The 25180-nt window shown below is 46.2% G+C and overlaps 2 protein-coding genes across 4 annotated transcripts in view; one reads left to right on the plus strand and one right to left on the minus strand.

Moving 5' to 3' along the window:
- Positions 1-1485: 1485 nt before the first annotated feature.
- On the minus strand, positions 1486-18037 carry SEC22C (SEC22 homolog C, vesicle trafficking protein). 2 transcript variants are annotated; one of them, XR_014503682.1, is made up of 8 exons: positions 17865-18037; positions 13868-14077; positions 12438-12601; positions 10715-10894; positions 9338-9456; positions 7307-7372; positions 2561-6505; positions 1486-2510 (listed from the first exon to the last, which is right to left on the minus strand). XR_014503682.1 is itself a non-coding variant. In XM_083406755.1 (7 exons), exons 2-7 carry the CDS (start codon positions 14047-14049, stop codon positions 6305-6307), a joined length of 912 nt encoding a protein of 303 aa, XP_083262881.1. In that variant the 5' UTR covers positions 14050-14077; positions 17865-18034; the 3' UTR covers positions 1486-6304. The 2 variants fall into 2 exon arrangements, 1 of the variants encoding a protein (XP_083262881.1); XM_083406755.1 differs by having other exon boundaries at positions 1486-6505; positions 17865-18034.
- Positions 18038-22966: 4929 nt separating this feature from the next.
- NKTR (natural killer cell triggering receptor) overlaps positions 22967-25180 on the plus strand; it is a 36087-nt gene continuing 33873 nt past the window's right edge. For both annotated transcript variants that reach the window (XM_083406065.1, XM_083406066.1), the window contains exons 1-2: positions 22967-23192; positions 24629-24723. In XM_083406065.1, coding sequence (XP_083262191.1) covers positions 24666-24723 — 58 coding nt within the window. In that variant the 5' untranslated portion in view covers positions 22967-23192; positions 24629-24665. The remainder of the gene's footprint in view (positions 23193-24628; positions 24724-25180) is intronic.

The following is a 25180-nucleotide window of genomic DNA, read 5'->3' on the forward strand; positions in this document are numbered from 1 at the left end:
ATCCCGTGGCAAGGACCCCGTAAGGAGCCTCGCCGCGGCAGTCTGCACCGGCTGGAGTTTCTGTGTCAGCTTCAAGGGCAGCCCCACGTAGAGCGAGTTACAATAACCAAGCCTGGAGGTGACCGTCGCATGGATCACTGTGGCCAGATCAGGGCGAGAAAGGTAAGGGACCAACTGCTTAATGTGCCTTTTAATTTCAAAGCGGTGCAGCGTGCTTCAAAATTTCCAACCGCCCTCAGAAATGTTTTAATCTCCCCATTTCCCTCTGCGTGTGGCGCTCCACTTCTGACGGTCGGAACACGCCCAGGTTGCTTTTATCCACAACTTCAAAAGGGAAAGCTGCACCTAATTGCTTCCTCTGCTGACATCCCTGTTTCACAAGCTCAAACGAGAAGCGACAGGAGTGTTGTACATACAGATATCTGGAAGAACAAACCATTGAGCGCATCCAGGCCTTGCTTTCTTTTTCGGAGTCAGTACCAATCATAGAATCATAGAGTTGGAAGAGACCACAAGGGCCATCGAGTCCAACCCCCTGCCAAGCAGGAAACACCATCAGAGCACTCCGGACATATGGTTGTCAAGCCTCTGCTTAAAGACCTCCAAAGAAGGAGACTCCACCACACTCCTTGGCAGCAAATTCCACTGTCAAACAGCTCTTACTGTCAGGAAGTTCTTCCTAATGTTTAGGTGGAATCTTCTTTCTTGTAGTTTGGATCCATTGCTCCGTGTTCGCGTCTCTGGAGCAGCAGAATACAACCTTTCTCCCTCCTCTATGTGACATCCTTTTATATATTTGAACATGGCTATCATATCACCCCTTAACCTCCTCTTCTCCAGGCTAAAAATGCCCAGCTCCCTTAGCCATTCCTCATAAGGCATCGTTTCCAGGCCTTTGACCATTTTGGTTGCCCTCTTCTGGACACGTTCCAGTTTGCCAGTGTCCTTCTTGAACTGTGGTGCCCAGAACTGGACACAGTACTCCAGGTGAGGTCTGACCAGAGCAGAATACAGTGGCACTATTACTTCCCTTGATCTAGATGCTATACTCCTATTGATGCAGCCCAGAATTGCATTGGCTTTTTTAGCTGCCGCGTCGCACTGTTGGCTCATGTCAAGTTTGTGGTCAACCAAGACTCCTAGATCCTTTTCACATGTACTGCTCTCAAGCCAGGTGTCACCCATCTTGTATTTGTACCAAGAAGGAAACAGATCGAACGCACGAAGGGCTGTGGACCAATTCATTGAGGATCTCATAAAGGAAAACTGGGGAGCGACGGCAGCTTAGTGGCAAAACACATGCTTTGTGTGGGAATATTCAGGAAGGCAGGAGAGGGTATATTGTTTATTAATATCCTTCCTAACTTGCGCTAGCAAGTTCTGTAGACCTACAGATCTTTCAGGACCCTGAAGAGTTGCAAGAGGACTTAGGAAAGAGGCAGGACTTACCAGCCCGATGCTGTACAAATCACAGGTCACAAGTAATTACAAAAAGGTCATTTATTCTTTGACTTTTAATTGTCCGTTAGTTTATATACATATGTACACTCATGCAAAAAAAATGACTTCGACAGCGACGAAAGATCAGTCTTTTTATAATACAGTGCAAAAACATCTCCAGAAAAATGGTACCTCTTTTCCCACACGCAAAAAAAGTATGAAGAATCTCTTTGGTTTGAAAATTAAAAAAGGGATGGGAGCTTGCTTAAAATCCTAACCTGCCTGTTAATTTTACAAATTAAAATGTGGCATTAGTTGGCTGTTACTAAAACAAAACTCAAGTGTGAAATGAGGAAGCAGGAATGGGCATCGTTTACTAAAGCAGCACAAAACCATCCTATATGTGTCCTTATCGAAATACATTCTTAACTCTGCCCCTTTTCAGCATGGTTTTAAATAATCAATTTGTTGGATTGAGTTGTGTACCATGCTAGTCATGCCCAATGAAATTAATGGGCAGGGCTAACTTAGGTCCATTCAATTCAATGGATCTACTCTGAGTAAAACTTGGTTGGATATAATCCCGTTACATAAACAAGATACAGTAGTGGCATAGACGTAACACGGGAAAATTGTTCCAAATACTGCTGTAAAGATCCAGCATTCAGAACGTGATCAACTCAACATCTGGGTTCTGCCGTTTCTGACCGTAAGTTGTGGGGCTCACATGATAAAACATTTCATTAAACGAAAGAAACCATCTCACGAAGTTGTTAAGAGAAGGGTTCTACTCTAGCCTTCTCCCTTACACGCTGGTTTTCCATGAGCAGGGAATTTATTTAGCATTGGGGAAATTTCCATCCTGAAAGCCCCCACCCATAGACAAACTCAGGGACAGACCACCTCAGTGAGACCTAGGCTCATAGAATCAAAGAACTGTAGAGCTGGAAGGGGCCTCAAGGGTCATCTAGTCCAACCCTGGGCAATGCAAGAATCTTTTTCCCCCATTGTGGGTTTCGAACCCACAACCCTGAGATTCTCATGCTGTCTCATTAATTTCCCCAATCAGCCTAGCACATGCTTTTTATTTTGAGCTGTCTCATTAATTTCCCCAATCAGCCTAGCACATGCCCTTTTCATTTTATTTTTAAAAAACTCAAAATATGTGAAAACAGCGTATCAAACTTGCACTTCTCCTTTGTAAATGACACAGTATCAAAATAATGGTGGCCGTTATGGTCAAGAGGATGGGGCTGTGGGTTTCGGCCTGGCAATCCTTGGCTCGCCTTGAGGTTGGTTTGGGCAGCCTGTTAAAGGTAAAGGGACCCCTGACCCTTAGGTCCAGTTGTGACCGACTCTGGGGTTGTGGCGCTCATCTCGCTTTATTGGCTGAGAGAGCCGGCGTACAGCTTCCGGGTCATGTAGCCAGCATGACTAAGCCGCTTCTGGCGAACCAGAGCAGTGCACGGAAACACCGTTTACCTTCCCGCCGGAGTGGTACCTATTTATCTACTTGTACCTCGTGCTTTCGAACTGCTAGGTTGGCAGGAGCAGGGATTGAACAACGGGAGCTCACCCCGTTGTGGGGATTCGAACCGCCGACCTTCTGATCAGCAAGTCCTAGGCTCTGTGGTTTAACCCACAGCGCCACGCGCGTCCCGGGCAGCCTGTTACCCCATCTGTAAAACCAGGAGGCACTAAGCACACTGGGCTAAGAGGTTGCAGGGAAAAGCAAGACCATAAAGCACTTTGCACTGTGTATGTGGCTTCCCTGCAGGTTGCAGATCACCAAAATGAAAGTGGCCGACCGACAGCAGTGCCAGCTTTGAACCAGCCAAGGGGGCCCAGGTGGAAGCACAGAACTAGCTGCGCAGTTGGTTACCCACATTGCACAAACCTCTGCCCTGCATTTGACCCTCTGGATTCCCCTATGTCCTGTGGAAATCTGTACAGGGTTTGGCACTGCTGCTCAGCCTCATCAAAAACCTGAACGCCAAATACGTCGGCTTGAAAAGGAATCTTGCTGATTTCATGCAACGTTTCTGTGCATGACGTAATTACACAATTGGAGAAGGAAGCATGCGCGGGTGTGAATGCCCCACAGGTGAAAAGAAAAAGAAAAAAAGCGCGTTCCTAAAAAGAATTGCACTTTCTGGCATACCAGTTTTCTATGCTGAAGGGAGTTTGTGCGTTGGTTCATTCAAAAACGCCATCCCCACCCAATCGCTGTACCAAGAGATTTTTCTGACTCTTTGGATAATCTCTAAGCTTGCTGAGGGTCACAGGCTAAGTTTTGAGAACAGGCTTTCCTTTTAAGAAAAAAAATGAAAACACAGGTGGACGCATTCCACTGATCTGCTGAAATCTGAAGGGGAACAAGATGTTATTTGGGAAAGCAGGCAAAGGAGAGGCAGTGGTTTTGGTAGCGAAGGGGAAGCAGGAGATGATGTGAGTTGCTTTTGTGACTTGAGGTGGGTGTCAGCTATTAAACACACAATGAAGTCTCAGTGTGAGCTATCAGCAGATTTTAGAGAATTATTAGTTTCTTCAGTTCGCACCTCAAGCTGTCTGCAGACTAAGAAAGTTAATTCTCTTCATTCTTTCCCCACCGCTCTCATAGTCGAGAGAAAATACAAAATCCTGAGTAGGGGGGATGAGTCCTGCAGGACATGCAGTAAGGATGAATGTGAGAATGGTTTGAAGCCCAACAAATAACACTAACCCCAAACTATCACAAGTAAGAGAGTGTCCTGTAAAACATCTTAATCTGTCACCGAGAAAAACTGCATCAAAACTTTACACGACAAACTTTGTTCCAAAAGTTATCAAAAAGGGTTCACAAATGGTGTAAACGCTGGCATATTTCTACACATTAAATACCGGACTGTACAGTGCAGCAGAGGCTGAGAGGAGCACAGGTTCTAGTTACTACTTTCAAAAGTGCATGCTCTTAAATTAAACTCTGTTCACAAATCTTAAATACATCCAATGAGCTGCAATCAGAGTATCAGGAGAGAGAGAACCTGCTCTAGTCTCAGTTACAGGGCAATAGCTTCCATGAATAGGAATCATATATTCTTACAAAAGTTAATAAATGTGCCTGAATTGTATCAGGGCGGACCATGAAAGGGAGATCGAAAGTTCCTTCGGGAAATTTTCTGCACACGGAAAGCTGCATTAGGGAGGCTATTGGGAGCCCCTGCCATAGAGCAAGTTGCTTTTTCTTTTTAAAAGGTGTGGGCTGCAAGACAGGAAGGCAGGAAAGCTGGAACTGGAGTCCAGGCTTGTTTCCCTTCTCTACAGACTTGTCAGAAGACTATCTCTCTCTCTCTCTTTAGTTTCATTTCCTTAGCCCACACGACTAGAAACATTTTCATTTATTTAAGTGAAAGCTAGAACTCTTTAAGAATCACAACAGATGCACCAGTTGCCAGAGGCCATCCTAAACCAGTGTTGTTGCTGGCAGACAACATGCACCCTGGTTGCTATTTAAAAGCTGTTCAGTTCAGCTGAAATGTTTTTATCTGCATAGGGAGCAAATGTGGGGGGGGGGTTCATTTGTGCTGCCTGATCCCCATCAGTGAGACAATGCCTAGTACTGATATCTCCCACTTGTCTGTTCTGCCAACGCACCTCTTTTTTTTACCCTGTTCTACCCTCAGTGCCTTTGCACAAACAGCACACAGGCCAGGAAGAAAAAGTGCTGAATAGGATGTGCAAGGAACATCCGCCTGGATGATTTGCAAAGGAACATCAACACCGCTGATGGGGGGGTGCATGTTGGGACTGGTAGGGCAGAAGGCAGGGAGCCCAACAGCAGGTGGCGCCAGGCAGGCAGAACCAATCAACTCTATTTTTGCCCCCATCCTCCTTCCTGTTGAGTTACACAGGAGCAACACTGAGACGAAAGAGGAGGAGGAGGAGGAAGCTGACAGAGCCAGTTTCTGGACAGCTTGTGAGCAAGAAAGCAGGCAGGTGAGCCTGGCTGAGAGCACACCTGGGCTGGTGGGGCAGTGCCTATTTCCCCAATGGGCCACCTTCTACTGATAAACCTCCTATTCAGCTCTTTGGCCTTTTCCTCCTGTTACCTCTAATACATACAAAGCATTTGCTCAACAACTCGTTCATTACTATTAATCTAAATGCATGCAAACGGCATCTATAATCTGCATTCGAGATTATATCAGTTGCTACTCCCTTAGCGTAGTCACAATAAGCTGCCTACCATTTAAAGCCATCTTTGCCATAAAAAAGCCACGAACCATTCTATTAGCTCTACCTGTGTCTTAAAGTTGTAGGAGTCGAAAGCCTGGCCTTTGTGGTGCCGTGTGGGTATTTGACTGACTGGAACGTATTTAGGGGGGGGGTTTCAGCGTGAAAGCAACAATCACCATCCCTGTATGGCTTGCCTTCTCCAGTGGGGCATGGACTGATATTCTGGGGTTGTCCAGAGCTCTCCTGCTCTCTGCTTGCAGGACACTACGGATCAGATTATTTGTTTTATGGTTGCTGGAAACTGCAGCCTATCTTTCTCCCAGAATCCCAGAACAGGAAGGACCCATCAGGCCCTCGGCTCTGCTTCAAGGGCATCCAGATCATTCTCTAGATTATGTGCGTTGATCTGAAAAGGACTGGTGCTCGAAGGACCCTGCTTTGAGTTGGACACAGTGTATGCCTGTTCCCTTGAGCTTCTATAAACCCACAACTGTGGGCTAAATCCCATTCTTCTGGGAAAGGCTGGGTGACAAAAAAAAACCCTCGCCATTTTACACAAGCTGGTTTTGACCAGCGTTAAACACCCCCTTTCCCAAAGCAAACATTTTTTAAAAAACAACAACCCGCAGCTGGTATTCCACGATCATTTTCATACTCCACAGTCTGGCTGTTTCTCCACAACTTGCCGTGTCAGTATCTGATGGGAAGAAAGGGAAGCCACTCCTATGTGGAAAAGTATCTGCCAGATGTTCCTTAACCCATACAGGTAGATGTTGCATAGACAGATTGTGACGAAAAGTACAAAGACCTTTATCTTCCTGGCTGAACTGTAGAACAGGTAAAGGCAGCACTGGAAAAGGAAGAAAACCAGAGAGAAGTTTAGCAAAGTTTAGCAACCAGGCTATGAAAGGATGGGACATAGCTTCATATGCGAGAGTTCCTAGGTCCAATTTCTGGCTTCTCCAGGTAACGCCAAGGTTGCAGGTTCGATCCCCATTTGGGACAGCTGCGTATTCCTGCATTGCAGGGGGGTTGGACTAGTCTAGGGGTGGCCAACTCCCAAGAGACTGCAATCTACTCACAGTTAAAAACTGGCAGTGAGCTACTCCCTTTTGGGAGGGTCAAAGTTGTTGAGCTTCTCTTAGGGAGGGGGAAAGCCCTCTACCTGTTGGACGTGCCTGGACTAGACGATCCTTAGGGTCCCTTACAACTCTATATTCTATAAAGGTAAAGGGACCCGACCATTCGGTCCAGTAGTGACCGACTCTGGGGTTGCGGCGCCCATCTCGTTCTATAGGCTGAGGGAGCCGGCGTTTTCCGCAGACAGCTTCCGGGTCATGTGGCCAGCATGACTAAGCCGCTTCTGGCGAACCAGAGCAGCGCACAGAAACGCCGTTTACCTTCCCGCTGGAGCGGTACCTATTTATCTACTTGCACTTTGATGTGCTTTTGAACTGCTAGGTTGGCAGGAGCAGGGACCGAGCAACGGGAGCTCACCCCGTCGCGGGGATTCGAACCGCCGACCTTCTGATTGGCAAGTCCTAGGCTCTGTGGTTTAATCCACAGCTCCACCCGCGTCCCCTGCCCCCCGCAAGACTGCAAATCATTTCACGTCTGATTTTCGTGGGAAGAAAACAGATAATATACTTACCAACAAAAAGCAGGCTACAAAGGGCAGGAGAAATGCTATCACATTTCCAATTCCTTTGCGGTCTTCCTGTTGGAAGATGACATTTGAAGGTCAAATTAACTCAGTCGGTGCAAATAAGTCCACAAAGTTATTAGACCATAGGAGGAAAAAATACTCTCTTGCCTGCCGATCTGTATCTGTGTTAAGTCATGTGCATCTAAAAGGAGGGGGCACAAAGCATTTGGAAAGCCTCCCTGACTGTGTGCAAGCCTGAATGAATTTGTTTCAAGAAGGTACACAGTGGTCTTTATTTTATTACTTCAGCACTCAAAACAACAGAATCAGGAAGGAACTAAACTGGTATTTAACTTACAATTAAGACTATGTACACAGTGAGTCATGCCACTGAAGAAACAAATGTAAACCAAAGTACTCATCTAGTTCAAAATTATTCCACAGCATTAAAAAAAAATAAGGAGTTTGTAAAACAATATATTTTTATAGCTCTGAACAAACAACAGCCCCATTTAGGGGGAAATGGTGTTTGCACTCACATCAAACCCATGAAAGATGTCAAGAGCTCTTCTGAGATAGATCAGTTCATCTGTTTTGAACTGAGTCTGGTTTAATTGGTTCACATTTGACCAGCTTTCAACTTGCACAGAACACTTTGCAATATCTAAGTTACTCTTCCTCTGCTAAAAAGATGGAGTGGGGGCCCCCACTGGGCAAAACATGTAAAATAAGCCTAGATATTTCTTTAACTCTCTTACTGGTTTCATTACTGTCTTGGACGTTGATTCCACAGTTGTTTCCCAGTTGAAATTTATCAGTGGCCAATTTGCAGGCATTAAGTTATTATTTTAATCTGTATGCCGCTCTCCCACATAAATTTGCCCAAAGTGGCTAATGACACAAAAGCAAAAATTGCAAATCAACGCATCGTTACAATTAAGGTCTAAATGCCCGATAATGTCATATAATGATCCAAATAAACAATTCATGTTGAAAATATGGATATTATAACATTGTAAATTTATAATAAAGTAAACTATCAGAAAACTTATATTGGTGGGTTAAAATATATAAAGCAGAGTCAAATATGATAAGTGCTTCTGCTGCAATCAGATACTAACGAAAGTATAAACAGCAGCCAATGCCAAACAGCATGAAAAACAAATAAAGTGCTTACATTTTCTTTTCATAGAGGCTTGACATGCGCACAGTTCCTAGCAGGTTCATTGTGTACTAGAAAGTCTCAAAAATTGAAGTTGCTAACCTTGACATCTGATCTTAAGTAATTATATTTACAGCCACATGGCTGTTGTATAAGCAACTAAGGTAAAGGTAAAGGTACCCCTGCCAGTACGGGCCAGTCTTGACAGACTCTAGGGTTGTGCGCCCATCTCACTCAAAGAGGCCGAGGGCCAGCACTGTCCGGAGACACTTCCGGGTCACGTGGTCAGCGTGACAAAGCTGCTCTGGTGAGCCAGAGCCGCACACGGAAACGCCGTTTACCTTCCCACTAGTAAGCGGTCCCTATTTATCTACTTGCACCCGAGAGTGCTTTCGAACTGCTAGGTTGGCAGACGCTGGGACCGAACAACGGGAGCGCACCCCGCTGCGGGGATTCGAACCGCCAACCTTTCATTCGGCAAGCCCTAGGTGCTGAGGCTTTAACCCACAGCGCCACCCGCGTCCCTTATGTATAAGCAACTAATGTTCCCTTAACAAAGATCACCACATTAACCCAGCAAGGTTAAATTACATTGTGTTGTTGATGATTATTATGATGATGATTATAGCCCACCCATCTGGGTTTCCCCAGCTACTCTGTGTGGCTTCCAGCAGAATATAAAAAATTATCATGTCAAGCATGACTGTGGAAATCAACCCTGCTTGTGGGTTTCCATTAAGATATATATATTGGCCGCTGTGAAAACAGGATACTGCACTAGATGAGCCACCGGCCTGATCTCGCAGGGGTCTGGACAGGTACCAAAGAAATTCCCACCTCCACCCTCCTCATCCCCATGTCATCTCCCCAGTTACCTGAAATGAATACTCTGCAAGGTGAACGCCTCGGATGAGATTCAATGCTCCACACATAATGTTGAGAACAAGAGATAAGATTCCCAAAGCAGACACGGGTTGCATTCTGTGAGCAGGAGCTTCAGGCCAGTTCAAAGAAGGAAGGGAATGAGAAAGAGAGAGACTGGTGAGCACTGCTATGTCATTTACAGCCGTTTCTCATGTTTCTTACTTACCCTGGTGTCTGAATTAGTTCCACACAGCATCATTTGCAAATCACTTATTCCTGTATCCCCTCTTGGGAGATCAAGATCTGGGTAACAATACAGTGGTGCCTCGCAAGACGAAATTAATTCGTTCCGCGAGTTCTTTCGTTGAGCGAGTTTTTTCGTCTTGCGAAGCACCACTGCAGTTAAACACTAACAACGGCGGGGAGGGGTGGGGAGAAGCAGGGCAGCTGCCGCAGCCGGTACCTCGGACTCACCTGTGCGGCTGCTGGAGGGCGGTGGGGCTCAGGACCGCGACTCCGGCTGCAACGCTGGCTGCTGGCGGCAACGGCTCTCTCAGAGGAGCGCGCGAGGGTGGTGGGCAGCGGCGCGAGGCAGCCGGAAGGTCGGCCGTCAGCCGGAAGGTCGGAGGGAGCCGGAGCAGTCAGCAGCCAGAAGGTGGGAGGGAGCCGGAGGAGCGGGGAAGCGAGCGTGCGTGCGTGCAGTGACCGTCGCCATGACAGGAGAGGCAGGGCTGTTTCGTCTAGTGAAGCAAGCCCTTAGGAAAATCCGTCTTGCAAAGCACCTCAGAAAACGAAAAACCCTTTCGTCTAGCGGGTTTTTCGTCTTCCGAGGCATTCGTCTTGCGGGGTACCACTGTACTGATCTACCCAACAGGGTTATTTAACAAAACAAGTGATGCGAACCACTTTTACTGTGTTTAAAGTTTCACGTAAAATTCTGATAATACTATAGCATCCAAATAATATGCCACAACTATTACAGAAGTGAATAGGCTGCATTTGCAAGCTCTTATTTGTTCTTGTATTTTTGGCTGTGACTATGGCCTATCAGGTGGAACTACAGTGGTACCTCGGGTTAAGTACTTAATTCGTTCCAGAGGTCCGTACTTAACCTGAAACCGTTCTTAACCTGAAGCACCACTTTAGCTAATGGGGCCTCCTGCTGCTGCCGCGCCGCCGGAGCATGATTTTTGCTCTCATCCTGAAGCAAAGTTCTTAACCCGAGGTACTATTTCTTCTGGGTTAGCGGAGTCTGTAACCTGAAGCGTATGTAACCCGAGGTACCACTGTATTAGTGAACTGCAGTAAAGTTAACTAGCAAGTAAAAGTATCCAACCAGCTCCTGAGTATGGCTGACAAAGAATCCACTTTTGGAGATTGAGACTCACCAGATTCCATGCAGAGCTCCGTGTGGCCGTTCACAATTCCATTCCTCAGCTCTGCATCTTCCAACTTCACAAGTGCAGGAGGCCGCAAGAGGAGCTCTTCTTGGATCTTTTCCAAGTTGAACTTCGTCTGTGCGCAGTTTGTGTAATTGAAACGGCCTTTGACTTTTTGAATGACATTGTCTGCATCAGAGAAGCAAGAAAAGAAATCATTGAAAGTAGGAAAATTGCCATGGGACTGGCTGGATGCAGAGGAGTGGCAGGAAGGACACATGGGGAACTCCCCCCCCCCCCCCGAGAAGAAGGCTCAGAGCAAGGGAAGAGGTGGTGGGATGAAGATGGGAGAGAGAGAGAAGAGGAAGCAGACTGGGAATAGGAGGCATCAGAAGCTGAAGAGGTAACAGGGTTTCGTGAGCAGGGAGAGTCTGTGGTAGAAAGCAGCCCAGAATCAGAGGCAGAAGCGGAGGCTGGAGTGGGGTGGGCAAGAGGCAAAAATCAGGCAGGCTGCTGAAAAAGCCGGGGGGGGGGGGTTCCCCCTCCTGTTGCAACCAGCTCTCCTCCCCGCTGGTCTCTCAGAACCAGAAGAGGTGTGAAGAGGGCAGAGCAAAAGGCAAGATGACAAAGTCTCAGATTGCTTGGGAAGGACACAAGCAATCAGTGGGAACGGTGGGAAGGCAGGACTTTCTGTCCTCACAACTGCCTCATTGGGGCAAGGTCTACCAGAAAGGGTTGCTGTGCTCACTAGGCCCGGCCTCCTGAGCTGTTTTGTTTCTTTGGATAAAGAGTTAACTTCACTGATGCCACTTGAGTCACGCCTGACCTGCTCCTGACAAAATGCATGCAAATATGCTCCCTTGGTGAAACATATGCAGCCAGTGAAACTAAACTTTTCCAAGTGCCAGATTTGTACAGAATTGGCATTGGGCACAGAATAGATGCAGCCTGGTCAAATGTGCCACAGCTTCCATGGAATAAGTCCTGGCTGCTTGCAAGAGAAAGCAATAAGGAATGTACCACCCGAGGGGCGGGTGGAGAAGCACTGACCACCTGATACTACCATAGGACTACTGGAAGTACACAAATACATCCATCAGAAATCACTGGGAGAGGGTCTTGTTTGCCTGGTGGCAATGACCTACTTCCACCATTGGAGCAGTAAGCCTCTGAATACCAGTTCCTAGGAATCACAAGCGGGGAGAAAGGGCTGTTGCACTCAGGTCCTGCTTGCAGGCTTTCCATGGGCGTTTGGTTAACCACTGTGAGAACAGGATGCCGGACTAGGTGGGCCACTGGCCAGAACAAGCAGGGACCTTCTTATGTTATTATGGAGGACACAAAAGGAGTTGCTGCTTTCACTGAACAAGTAGCTCGTCTGAAGCAAATGATCTTCATCCGTAACCTAACTTGGATGGGTTAAGTCCTTGACTACTCCAGCACCACATACGTGGGCAACATGTTCAACCCCTTCTACTTCTTTTACCATCAGCAGTCTCCAAGGGCTCCCCAAATAAGTATCACAAATACAGAGATTATTTCACTGCAGGATGGTTATCGCTATGCTTCCTCTCTGGCAGATATCATCAATTGAGGTTAGGGCCATTGAGATGTATCAGCAAGTATAAGGCAGAATATTAGCTGGGCAGATTTATTTGAAATGCGATGCTTGCTACTGATTCCTGAAGAGGAGGAGGAGGAAGAAGAGAGACAATGCAAGCATGGTACGCACCGAATTCTAGAAAAGCATACGGTCTGGTAGCCAGGCCCACACTGGTGGCATCATAGGTAGTGGCAAACTCCCACTGGAGCTCTTCCAGAAAGCAAAACGCCATGGCAGCTGGGAAACTGCTTGTGCAAATCGCCATGCAGGCCACGTCTCCAGAAGAATGAAAGCTGAGAAGAAGAAAAATCCAGGATTCACTACAAGCACCAGACACAAACTTAACTAAGGGACCAGAGCAGCAAAAAACAAACACCCAATAGCTGCAGTCGCAGCTCTGCACCTAGAATCCCAACACTGTAGGACAGGAGTCAGCAACCTTTTTCGGTCCACTGTCCCTCAGACCGTGTGGTGGGCCAGACAATATTTTGGAAAAAAATATGAACAAATTCCTATGCCCCACAAATAACCCAGAGATGCATTTTAAATAAAACGACACATTCTACTCATGTAAAAACACCAGGCAGGCACCACAAATAACCGAGAGGTGCATTTTAAATAAAAGGACACATTCTACTCATGTAAAAACACGCTGATTCCCGGACCGTCCGCGGGCCAGATTGAGAAAGCGATTGAGCCGCATCCGGCCCATGGGCCTCAGGTTGCCTACACCTGCTGTAGGAGATGGGGTTGTTTGCTGTTCAAGCACAGAACTGCATCCCTTGCCTGAAACATACAAACTGTGAGCCTTACACTTCCACTGATTTTAAAGAATATCTCTCAATATGCAGGGGGTAGGCTGCTGCCCAGAGTTGTAAAAACACTACCCTTTGCTGAGCTTGCTGGTATCAGAGACCACAGCTATGGATGTGTGCTTAACTTGCATGTTATCAGGAAGTAACCTTGGCTCGCCAGAGCAGCAATGTCACACTGGCCACGTGACCCAGAAGTGTCTCCGGACAGCGCTGGCCCTCGGCCTCTTGAGTGAGATGGGCGCACAACCCTAGAGTCTGTCAAGACTGGCCCGTACGGGCAGGGGTACCTTTACCTTTACCTTTAACCTTGGGCAAAGCAGAAAGAGGTTACAGAGAGGCTTGGCCAGACGCCCTACTTGACTTTAGCACCCCTCACGTTTGGAATCTGAAAAATCCAATATGCTCTATGAGTCTTACATGTCATCTAAAAGGCATCAACTGTGGCATGTTCATTCACTTTAAAAAACACCTGTTTGTTTATTCAGGCTTTCCCTAATGGCTGTAGGTTGTTGTTTTGTTTTGTTTTGTTTTTCAGATTGTGACACTATGCATCTCTTAAATTTTAGCTGGGATTTTAGCACCATACCTTTTCTAGTAACTGTAGATATATATTTTAATGAAGCAAAGTACAAATTGTGTAAACACATAAATAAAATGTTACTATCAATGGAACATACATGAAGGTACCCATCAAAGCAATTTCAGGGAAAACGTACATTTCTGCCAAGCTCAAATATGACTTACTGTATACTGAGGTCACGTTCTTTGGCTGTCCCACGCTCTGGATACTGTGTCAGAATGGATGACAAGGTCTTGAGCCTCTTCCTGCATTCCAAGAAGTCCTGGTCTAGGTGGAAGTCCGTGGAGGCAGAGAGTGGAAGTCCATCCCTCACCCGAACCACGCAGGCAAAGAGGATCATGGACATCCTCCACAGGAGAACTCATGGGGGCAACCTGGAAGTAAGTATTTCGTTTACTCAATGTATTCATTTGTAGCAGAGACATCACCTTGCCAACAAAGGTCCGTATAGTTAAAGCTATGGTTTTCCAAGTAGTAATGTATGGGAGTGAAAGCTGGACCATAAAGAAGGCTGATCGCTGAAGAATTGATGCTTTTGAATTCTGGGGCTGGAGGAGACTCTTGAGAGTCCCATGGACTGCAAGAAGGTCAAACCTATCCATTCTGAAGGAAATCAGCCCTGAGTGCTCACTGGAAGGACAGATCCTGAAGCTGAGGCTCCAGTACTTTGGCCACCTCATGAGAAGAGAAGACTCCCTGGAAAAGACCCTGATGTTGAGAAAGATGGAGGGGACAAGGAGAAGGGGACGACAGAGGACAAGATGGTTGGAGAGTGTTCTCGAAGCTACCAGCATGAGTTTGACCAAACCCTGGGAGGCAGTGGAAGACAGGAGTGCTGGCGTGCTCTGGTCCATGGGGTCACAAAGAGTCGGACACGACTAAACAACATTCATTTGCTCCTCTTTGAGCAAAACCTTGAGCAAAACCTTCCACCACGGCCAACACGGTTTAAAATGAAGAGTTCAATACATACACCCACGTACACAATATATATAGCAGCATAAAACAACAGCAGCAATGTGTTGCTGTTTTCCCCCAAGCCTGACTAAAAGTGGAACTGTCTCTCTCAGGAGGTTGTGAACTCTTTTTCCTTAAGCAGAGGTTGGATGGCCATCTGTCATGGATGCTTTAGCTGAGATTCCTGCATTGCAGGGGGTCGGACTAGATGACCCTTGGGTCCCTTCCAACTCTACAAATCTATGATTCTACAGAAAGCAATGCAGAGCTCCACACTGGAGAACCACGCATGGCTCCTTGGACTATAAGAGTAACAATAGATAAAATAACGAATGGATTTTTGAACGCCACGCAGCAGTGAAAAGACATCACCAAGCTGTGGAAAGCGTTCCAGAGTCGGTGTAACACAAATGAAAAGGGGGGTTTTAAGTAAGCAGAGGGATTCAGTGAAGGACCCGTGAATATATTCTGTTTAGTTACTTTTACACATCAAATTTAAGAAAATATATCGAAAAGGAAAGGAAGTTCAGCGTCAATAAGCGTGGTGCGCTCACACTGAAAAATGAAAAAAATGTGAATATCGCCAGGGAAGTTCAGGAAGAAGTGTCTTTTCTGAAAGTGCAACAGGGGTGGGTTTGATTTTGTTTTTAAATTCAAGTAGGCTGTCATTTCAAATGAGAATAATATTCTGTTGGGAGCCGCCCAGAGTGGCTGGAACAACCCAGTCAGATGGGTAGCATTCAAATAATAAAAGTATTATTTACTATTATCATCAGCATCATCAGCATCAGAACTATCTACTCCTCTCTGCAAGTGCCCTAAGGCTAAAGAACACAAGCAGCACTGTCATATTTTGTAATAAAAAAAGGAAAAGAAAAATAAACCACATTACTTAACCACACATCACAGTCTATAGAACAGAAGCATAACTGTCTAATCTGAAAAGATAAATAATCCACCACGTTGCACAAGACTTCAGCCAGGTTCCAAAGGATAATTCCAACTATGAACTTCCCTCAATGAATCTCAGTTGTCTGCAGCGCTGTATTCAGGTTGAACAGGCCGTTCCTAACAACTTAACATGTTAATGTTCTGTTTAGAGCTCGATAAGCTCTTTAATCCTGCAGACATTGAAAAGCTCTTTAATCCCAGCAGGTTCATATATATTCAGTTCTAAATGGGCACCGAATGCATTGTTATGAATACCAGGGCATACAGGTAGCACTAAACTAATTCATTGCTTGCCCGCCCTTTCCTTCCAAACATAAGCAGTTCTGCAGCAATGGGATCCCTTCTCAAACTGGATTTCTACACACACTTTATCCAGAACAAACTAATCTACACCTTAAACCAATACATTTTTTTTTTTTCCATTTTAAGCCACTCTTTCCCCATCTACAGTTTAAAACTATCTAAATACCCTTTCCATCTCAAACACTGGAGAGCTTTGGCCAGTCAATGTAGGAAACACTGAGCCGGACAAGTGCCTTCCTATGTTCCCATGGGTTGCAGACATCTCTCTGCTAATTAGACCAGCCTACCCACACGCTTATTTTAACTTTTTGTATGTCTTAAGGTAAATGGTTATAGGCTTTATTGCCTTATCTTTACGTACACCTCTTTGAGGGTTTTGTTTTGTTTTGCAATCAAGTGATGTATTAGTTTTATGAATTAACTAAATAAATAAATGATTCAAAAGCCTCACAAATTGGTGTGTTTGCTTCCGGTGTATTCTGTTTCTGTGGTGGGTTTCCTTGCTGCTCCTTTGCTTTTTTAAAGAACTGTATGCTCCTGGCTTGTTTCGCCAGCATGACAAAGGCTTCAAGCACGGAAACGGGGAGAATATGTGTCGAAGTACGGATTTCATTAGAACCAGCATGCCTGCCATCTTACAATGTGGCCCATTTGCTCAGGGCCAGATGTAGGTCTGATGAGGCCCTAAGCTACTGAAGCCAATGGGGCCCTTTATATGCCCAGCTGTCCTTTTTCAAAAATAAACTGTCACTGTTTTTTGTGTTGAATACAGTGGTACCTCGGGTTAAGTACTTAATTCGTTCCGGAGGTCCGTTCTTAACCCAAAATTGTTCTTAACCTGACGCACCACTTTAGCAAACGAAGCCTCCTGCTGCTGCCACGCTGCCAAAGCACGATTTCTGTTCTCACCCTGAAGCAAAGTTCTTAACCTGAAGCACTATTTCTGGGTTAGTGGAGTCTGTAACCCGAAGCGTATGTAACCCGAGGTACCACTGCATATGATATCCGGTAATTTACGGACCTAATAGGTATCTAAAGCCATTCGCACATAACAAAATATGTATTTTATCAAAGTAATTGTTGAACTGAAATACAATTAAGAAGTTGTTTATCTTATAGTTCGGAAATGTACATCCAGGTATTGTTTTTTTCCTTTAATTTTTTTTTGGGGGGGGCCCAAGAGAGTATGGCTCTAAGCTATAGCTTGTTTAGCATAAATCCGTCACTGCATTTGCTACACGTGCAGAGAGAAGAGTGTGGGAGGGGTTTTAATACTTTGTTGGAAGCCGCCCAGAGTGGCTGGGGAAGCCCAGCCAGATGGGCGGGGTACAAATAAATTATTATTATCATTATTATTATTATTATTATTATTATTATTATTCTAGTGTGGGAGGGATTTTAATACTTTGTTGGAAGCCGCCCAGAGTGGCTGGGGAAGCCCAGCCAGATGGCCGGGGTACAAATAAATTATTATTATTATTATTATTATTATTATTATTATTATCATGTGGGAGGGATTTTAATACTTTGTTGGAAGCCGCCCAGAGTGGCTGGGGAAGCCCAGCCAGATGGGCGGGGTACAAATAAATATTATTATTATTATTGTTGTTGTTGTTGTTGTTGTTATTATTATCACTACTACTACTACTATTTATTCATGCAATTTCACCCCCAGAGTGGCGCACGCGGCCCCTCCTTCCTCCCATTCTGCCTCACAACATCCCCGCGAGGTAGGCTTCGCGGGGACAGAGAGCCACCCGGGGAACTCTATGGCCCAGAATTGCGCCCATTCCCCCTTCAGTCCCAGCCAGGTCCCCCTCTCTCTCTCCTCCGCTTGCCGCGCCCCCTTCCGACGGTCACCCCCGGCGCGTGACCAACACGCTTCCTTCAGCCAACGGCCCCCTTCCCCGAGGCCTCCCTCCCCTGACCCTCTCGGGGCTCCCGCCTCACCTCGCCCTCTCCCCTCGGGGCCTCGCCGTCACAGCGGCCGCGCAGGCAGCGGAGGAAGCGGCGTCCACCACAACAAACGCTCCCGGCCCGTCCATTTCCGGCTACAGAGATGGAGGCGGACGGAGCGGATCGCCATAGAGGCGCCGGCGGGAAGAGCGTCGCGCGCCGGCGGCGGCGGCGGCAGCCTCCCGTTGCAAGTCCCGTTTGCCCTAAGAGGTAGAAGTCGAATGCGCAACCTGAACTTCCGGTTGTGAGTCGAGGCCCCTCCACCCGCATAGGATTATAATAAGACACACAGAGACGTTATTTTAGGTTAATGGGCAAAATCAGGCCACAACTTTTATTGGTCACAGCATGTGAGTAGTATTGGCTTAGGCCACGGCGGCGGCCGCCTCCCGTTGCAAGTCCCGCGTGCCCTAAGAGGTAGAAGCCGAATGCGCAACCTGAACTTCCGGTTGCGAAACGGAGGGGCGCCTCCGTGCGAAGAGTACCTGCGTAGACAGAGGAGCGGCGCCGCACAACATGTTGAACTACAACTCCCATAAGCCTTGGCCGCACTTGTTGGGTCTGATGGGAGCTGGGGGGTGGGGGTAAGTGTCATCGAATCATAACACTGTAGAGTTGGAAGGCATCCCGAGGGTCATCTAGGCAAACTCAAGCCCTCCAGATGTTTGGGAGTGGTGCCAGATGGGAACTACAATTCCCATCATCCCTGACCACTGGTCCTGTTAGCTAAGGATGATGGGAATTGTAGTTCCAAACATCTGGAAGCTGGCTTTTGCCTATGCCTGATCTAGCTCAACCCCTTGATGCTCCAACTCTTGGCAATCTCTCTGATGGAAAACAGCAAAATGCGGCGCCATTACGAAAGGCTGCTAGCTATTTTGTGGCATCTTGGTTGGACCTCATAAAGGCCTTGCGCCGCTGAGGATTTTGTCGTCGTCCTCCCTCTCCTGCGCTTATGAATCAACCTTTGTTTCCTATGGGCAAATGAAGGAAAGGCCAGGGCTGTAAGCGAGGCTGCGCATTTTGGACAGTGCCCAAGAAATGAAAAAGCCAGAATCAAAGGGGAACGGGCCAAGACCATTGCAAGGGTTCAGATACTCTCATCCCCTCCAATATTTCTCTGATGAAAACTGGGACATCCTAAGGAAAACTGGGACATTGCGGGATCAAATCAAAAACCGGGATGGCTTCTCTAGGGTCATCATCATTTCTGGAGCTGATCTCTGCTCCTCCCAGTATTTCCCAGTGGTCACCATGGACACCTGGTGGTGCTGGAAAGGAGGAACAATCCAGGGCCTGGGAGTGAAGATCCACCTGGGAAGAGCTCCAGAGAAGCAACAACCCACCCATCTTAACTGCAACACAGAATAAATAAATAGCATACTTGAAACCACAGTTCTTAAATATCATCATGTCAGGGTAGCAATATTAACTATAGGGTTTCACATGCTGTGGTTGAAAGACTTGCTGCAAGAGTCAGGCTCCTTATGGAATAAGGACAAAGTGAAAACAAAGGTATCAAACCCTCAGCGTTGTCTGCTCAAATTTTGTTATATTATGTGATCAGGTGCAGAGATCTACTAAAATTGTTGGGGAGTCATGGAATCAAATGGCTTTGTGGGTTAAACACAAAATGAAACGTGAAACATTCTAGTGGAGAGATGCCAAAAATTAAGACTTCTCTGGCTATCCCGTGTTTGTGAAGTGCCCCATGTATAAGGATGTTCATAGCAGATTTCTGGTCTAAACATCTGTCAAAATTAGGGCAGTAAACGGGGTATTTGGAATTAGCTCTTGCCTTTAAAAAACCAAACCCATTGCCTCTCCATCTTTTTTACGTTGAGCAGCTGCAAAGCAGTACTGTACAGCCAAGCTGGCAGGGCTGATGGGAGTTGATGTCCAAAACATCTGGAGGGCACCAGGTCAGTGAAGTCTGAAGTGATGCAATGCCACATACTGTATACTTCTTAAGCCAGCTGCTGCCTTTTTTATCTCTATAAAACAAAGCAGTGATTAAAGGGGAAAGGCAATGACCTTGGTTGCCTAAGCCTTTGAGAGTCTTCTGTAGCGCATAGTTAACACATATAAAAGCATTCATTGGGAACACTCTTTCTTTGTCTCTCTCTTTTTCCTGGCTTGCAATACCATTTCTCTTGGCTTCCACCAAGTGTCACTCCATATGACACTAATCCTCCTCCATCTGTAGTCAGAACAACAATAACAGTACTTAACATTTATTTAGCTTATCTGAAATGTTCAAAGTGCTTCTCATCCGTTATCTCTTAATGGATCCACCTGCAGCAAAGTACTCAAGCTTGCTTTGCAAAACAGAAGGCCAATGCTTTTCCTTGCAGTGAGGCACTACACTGAGTTTCTTCCTTATAAGTGATTCCTTTTTCTGCTTTACACATATGCAAAGAACTGGGCAGGAACATACTGTACAATAAGAGGGTTTAGAAGAAGAAATCCTTCTCCCAATCAGATCTTGGTTGAAATGCCCATGTTCTCGTCTTGAAGAGGTTTAGAGGAATACAGTGGTACCTCGGGTTAAGTACTTAATTCGTTCCGGAGGTCCATACTTAACCTGAAACTGTTCTTAACCTGAAGCACCACTTTAGCTAATGGGGCCTCCTGCTGCTGCTGCACCGCCGGAGCATGATTTCTGTTCTCATCCTGAAGCGAAATTCTTAACCCAAGGTACTATTTCTGGGTTAACAGAGTCTGTAACCTGAAGCGTATGTAACCTGAGGTACCACTGTATCAGAGAACTGCAGTAAAGTTAACTAGCAAGTAAAAGTATCCAACCAGCTCCTGAGTATGGCTGGCAAAGAATCCACCTTTGCACTATTTCTGGGTTACCGGAGTCTGTAACCTGAAGCGTATGTAACCCGAGGTACCACTGTACTCCACTCATGTTGGATGGCACAGCATGGGATAGTCCAGCTTCTAACATTCATAAGATTTCTTTTAAATGATATGCAATTTTTACAGGCGTAGCCAACGTGGTGCTATTCAGATGTTGTTTGATTCTAACTTCCACAATCCTTTACTATTGGTGATGCTGGCTGAGGTTGATGGGAGGTGTAGGTCAAGAATGTCTTGGGACAGCCGTGTTGGCTAACCGTTTTACAAGGTAGACTCACAAAATACTGCGTGTGTGCGCGCGCGCTAGTTGCGTTGATTCTATGAAACAATACCAGTCACAGTTCTGTAGAGGCCTGTGATACTCATGAAAACATTGTCCAGTGTCCACACAACAGTAGAAGTTCCAAAGAATGTATTTCCTGATTGCAAAAGAATACTTATTATGGTTTGAGTTGCAAGCCTATCTTCCAAAAAGAAACACGATCTTGAGTGAAGTCATCTGGCAGTGCCAGCATCACTGGAGGGCAGTGAGTTCTGCTGCTACTGCAGAAGCAGAATAAAAAATATGGGAAGGTCTTCGAGTGCGTGTTGGGGGCCAACTAGCAACAATGGGATTGGGGCCCCCGGAATTCTGGCGCCAGTCAGGCTGGATCCCCTGCAACAAATTGCAGAGTTGCACAGAAGGCCAGTAACCAAGTAGTGGCAGTGCAGTTTTTCAGAAAAAAACCACAATTTTCTGAAAAAGCCTTGCTACTTTACTTTCACCCTCCCTATTCATCAGCAATGCACAACAGTCACCTGGTGTCTGGATCTGAACCAATGTAAATCCATGAGATGAATGGTTTAGTTTCCGTTTCCACTGAGTTGCCATTTCCCCAGGCTATTAGTGTCCTTTTGAGATTACAAAGCTCTCAAGAGATGGCAAGGAAATGTTTTAAGTCCTCTTCACCTTTTCAAGATATCTTTAAGAGATGCCTGGAGGCTTTTTGCTCTGACCTGTCTGTCTGTTTCACAGCACTCAGCTTCATAATCAAATTAAGATAAGATGTGCTTCATATATACTGTAGTACAGTAGCTGTTTTAGTAAGCTAGTATTATATACTAGCTGAAGTTTCTGAGATGTCTTCAAAGGCAATAGTACGTGCATTTTAAGGATGCCACGTCTTTACCTAGAAATGGCAGCTGCTCATTTAAAGCTGCAATCCTGTGCACAATTACTTGGGAGTAACTCCCATTAACTTGCAGCTGGAATTCTGAGGGTGCATCTAAGATGGTTGCTCATTATGGGGTGGGAGCAGGTTTTTTGCAGTGTCCTGTATTTTTCATAAAATGTGTACCCCACTTAACTGGGGTACAACCCTCAAAGCAGTTTACAATGCAACATTGGATAGCAGGGTAAGAACAAGAACATGAACTTTTTAACATTTCCAGGAACAGAGTTTTCTTGGCCCAGCCAAGCACATTCAAGCACTTTCTTTTGCATTTAGCATTAATGCAGCAAAGGCGTAAAGCCATGGCCAGAGGTTTGCACCTAAGCCTTGCCCTTTATGTTGGGAGCAGGAGGGGGCACTTTGCACATGCTCAGAGGTACGCAGGCCGCAGAATGCTTTTTCCTCCAAAAATAAGACTTTTGACCTGCGCAACCTCCACAACGTTCAGAGATAACTGACATTTAAAAAAAATATTCCTAAAGGGCACTCTGCACACGCCCAGAAGCAATGACACAGAGGAAACAGTTTGCACGCATGTGTGAGAGGGAGAGAGGGCTGTAGGAAACAAAACATGCCAACCACTCTGGCGACCCTAATTTTAAGCATCTGGTTTCCTAAAGAAGACAGCATTTGAAAAACGAAATATAATTTTCAAAGCTATCTTTCCCCCCCCCCTTGACGTATTTGCCACATCCCCAAAAAAGGCGGGAGGGGGACAACCGCGAGACTAGACTTTTTATCGCGATATTACAACGTGGCCGCCGTCGTCGCCTGCTTATTTATTTATTTACTCCTCGCGCGCTCCCGCCAAGCTCTCTGCTAACAGGGAGAGCAACGTGGGCGGGGACTCACTGCCTATGTGAGGCCGGGGGGCGGGGCTTGTCGACGTCACCTCGCGGGGCGCTGCTTGCTGCGGCGGCTGGAGCGGGCGCCACCGATTGGAACCGGGAGGGAAAGGGGCGTGAACCTTTCGCAGCTGGCCAATGAGATTGTGAGAGGTGGGTTCGTGAGGAAGGCGCTCGCGCGGCCTAGAGGCGGAGTGGGCGGGGCCGCTACGTTTCCTCAGAGAAGTCCGTTAATGGCGTCCGGCGGGTAGCAGGGCTGCTGCTGCTGCGTCTCCTTGTGGAGTTCCCCCCCCCCCCGGGTGGTGAGGGGAGGCGGGCAAAAAGGGTCGGGGCAGGGGGGGCGTTTTGGGGTGGGGAGCGGGAAAACAAAGAGCAGGTTCCGTCAACGCCAGCGCGGCCAGGTAAGAAACGCCGCCCTGACTCCGCGGCGAGGGGCGGTTGACTTCCCGGGTGCCTTTAATCTCCCCCTTCTCCTCAGGGAATCTCCACACCACCCGCTTTTGCACAATGGCTTCCCGCCCCGCCCCTTTTTTATTTTTTGCTGTTTACTCCCCAGGCCTTATCTAGGCTAGTGTTGTCGGCTCTGGCTGGCAGCAGCTCCCCAAGGCCTCGGGTTATTGTGGTTTTGGTGGCAGGTGTGGGGAGCTGGTCTGGTAAAGGCCTTCTGCCTGGTTTCTCTTTGCCTTGCTTTGGAAACGCCCCATGGTTCGTGTCCCCCCCCCCCCCCGAGGATGACGGGCAGCCCAAAACATAAACATTTAGCGGAAACAGGTCCCCTTTGAAACGATAGGGTTTCCTCTCCTCCCCCACTTGTATGTGTTTTTGTCTGTTTAATAAAAAATTATACTTGAGGGCTAGAAACAAAAGCAAAGTAAAACAGTAAGATCAAGGGGGTGGGGAAGGACAAACATACTTTAAAACATGCAGAAATGCTAAAACATAAGATTAAAATTGCTCAAGAAAATCGAATTCTGGACATTCTGAATGGTATTTATAGAGGAGGAAGCCTTTTTGGGCTTACAGTAACACATTTCCGTGTGATCTTGAAAGAGTAGAGTATTTAGTCCTTGGAACAAACTGCATCCTCCTCAGGATTGAGAAGTTTTGCTACTGTGTATAAATTAATTCAGTTCTCATGGGGTTCATAGTATGCCAAGCAGTGAGGCGTATGTCTCCTTCATATGCCCCAGAAATGTGGTGTGTGTTATTAAGTATGTTAACTGTGAATCACCTTAAAATGCTTGTAGGAATAGGTTGTAAATAGTTGTGGTAGCATATTGAAGGACTAGGAAGGGCCTCTGTCACATGCAGATTCCAAAGAGAGGAGAACAGTATTTTTTTATCATCCTCTTTCTAAGGTGATGCAGATCAGAAAGGAAATATAATTTGCCTTGCAAACTCCCTCCTCAAACAAAGTTGGGGGTGCAAGTGTTCGCTTTTCCTTTTAGCAGATGAGGAAAGCTAAAATAGTACATCTCCGCTCATAAATTCCTTAAGGGGCTTGAGTGCTTGATACTCTGTTCCAAAAGGTGAATAAAGCTCATTGTTCTCTACCCTGGAATTCTTAGTGCTAGAATTAGCAGGCTCTTCTTCTTTCTACTTCCTAACAGAATGTGGGAGCTTGTCTCCTCCCTTGTTAAATTTTTCATTAAAAATAGAAAATGTAATTTCCATGTGGCTCCTGTGAAATCTGCGGTACCACTTATCATTGGCTGCTACGTCATGTGGGTGGAGGATTGTTTTCAAGCTACAATAAATAGCCTTCAGCTTCTCTGTGATGTTATATACAACTATTATTGAGCAGCTGGAATTCTGAAATGCTTTTCTTTTTCTCAAGGTGGTGAGGAGGAGAGGTGCTTGGGCTTCCTGCTGCCATGGGGGCGCAGGATCGGCCTCAGTGCTTCTTCGACATAGAAATAAATCGGGAACCAGGTAAGAGTTGGAGGGGTTTAGAGATTGCTGTATGATTGAAAAGATGTTTGAATTAGGTCAAGCCCTGAAGCAGAAGTATGTGCTGCCAGTGTGTGCCTTTAGGTTAAATGTCTAGATAGATGACTGCCATATTTCACATTACTGCGGAATTGTCTTTTCCCCCTCTGTGTGGCACTCTGAATATATAATAGGCTTTGTTAATTTTTAGCTGTGTATAGTGACTTGGCGAATTGTTTCAGTAGTCATATGTGGTGTCTTAAGCATTTTAATATCAATAGATAAACTGAACCGCTGTTATAGGATAGTGTAGTAAAAACCTGCCTGTAATCCCTGTGAAATGAGAGAGCTTTGTACGCGGGGTGGGGGATAAAAATATACATCAGGATAAGGAAGGATTTGAATTTGAGAAGGGTTGATAGGGTAGGGTTTAAACACTTGTATGATAAAAATTCTTTGT

Source organism: Podarcis tiliguerta, assembly GCF_965153285.1.
Source record: "Podarcis tiliguerta genome assembly, chromosome: 12".
Taxonomy (NCBI): domain Eukaryota; kingdom Metazoa; phylum Chordata; class Lepidosauria; order Squamata; family Lacertidae; genus Podarcis; species Podarcis tiliguerta.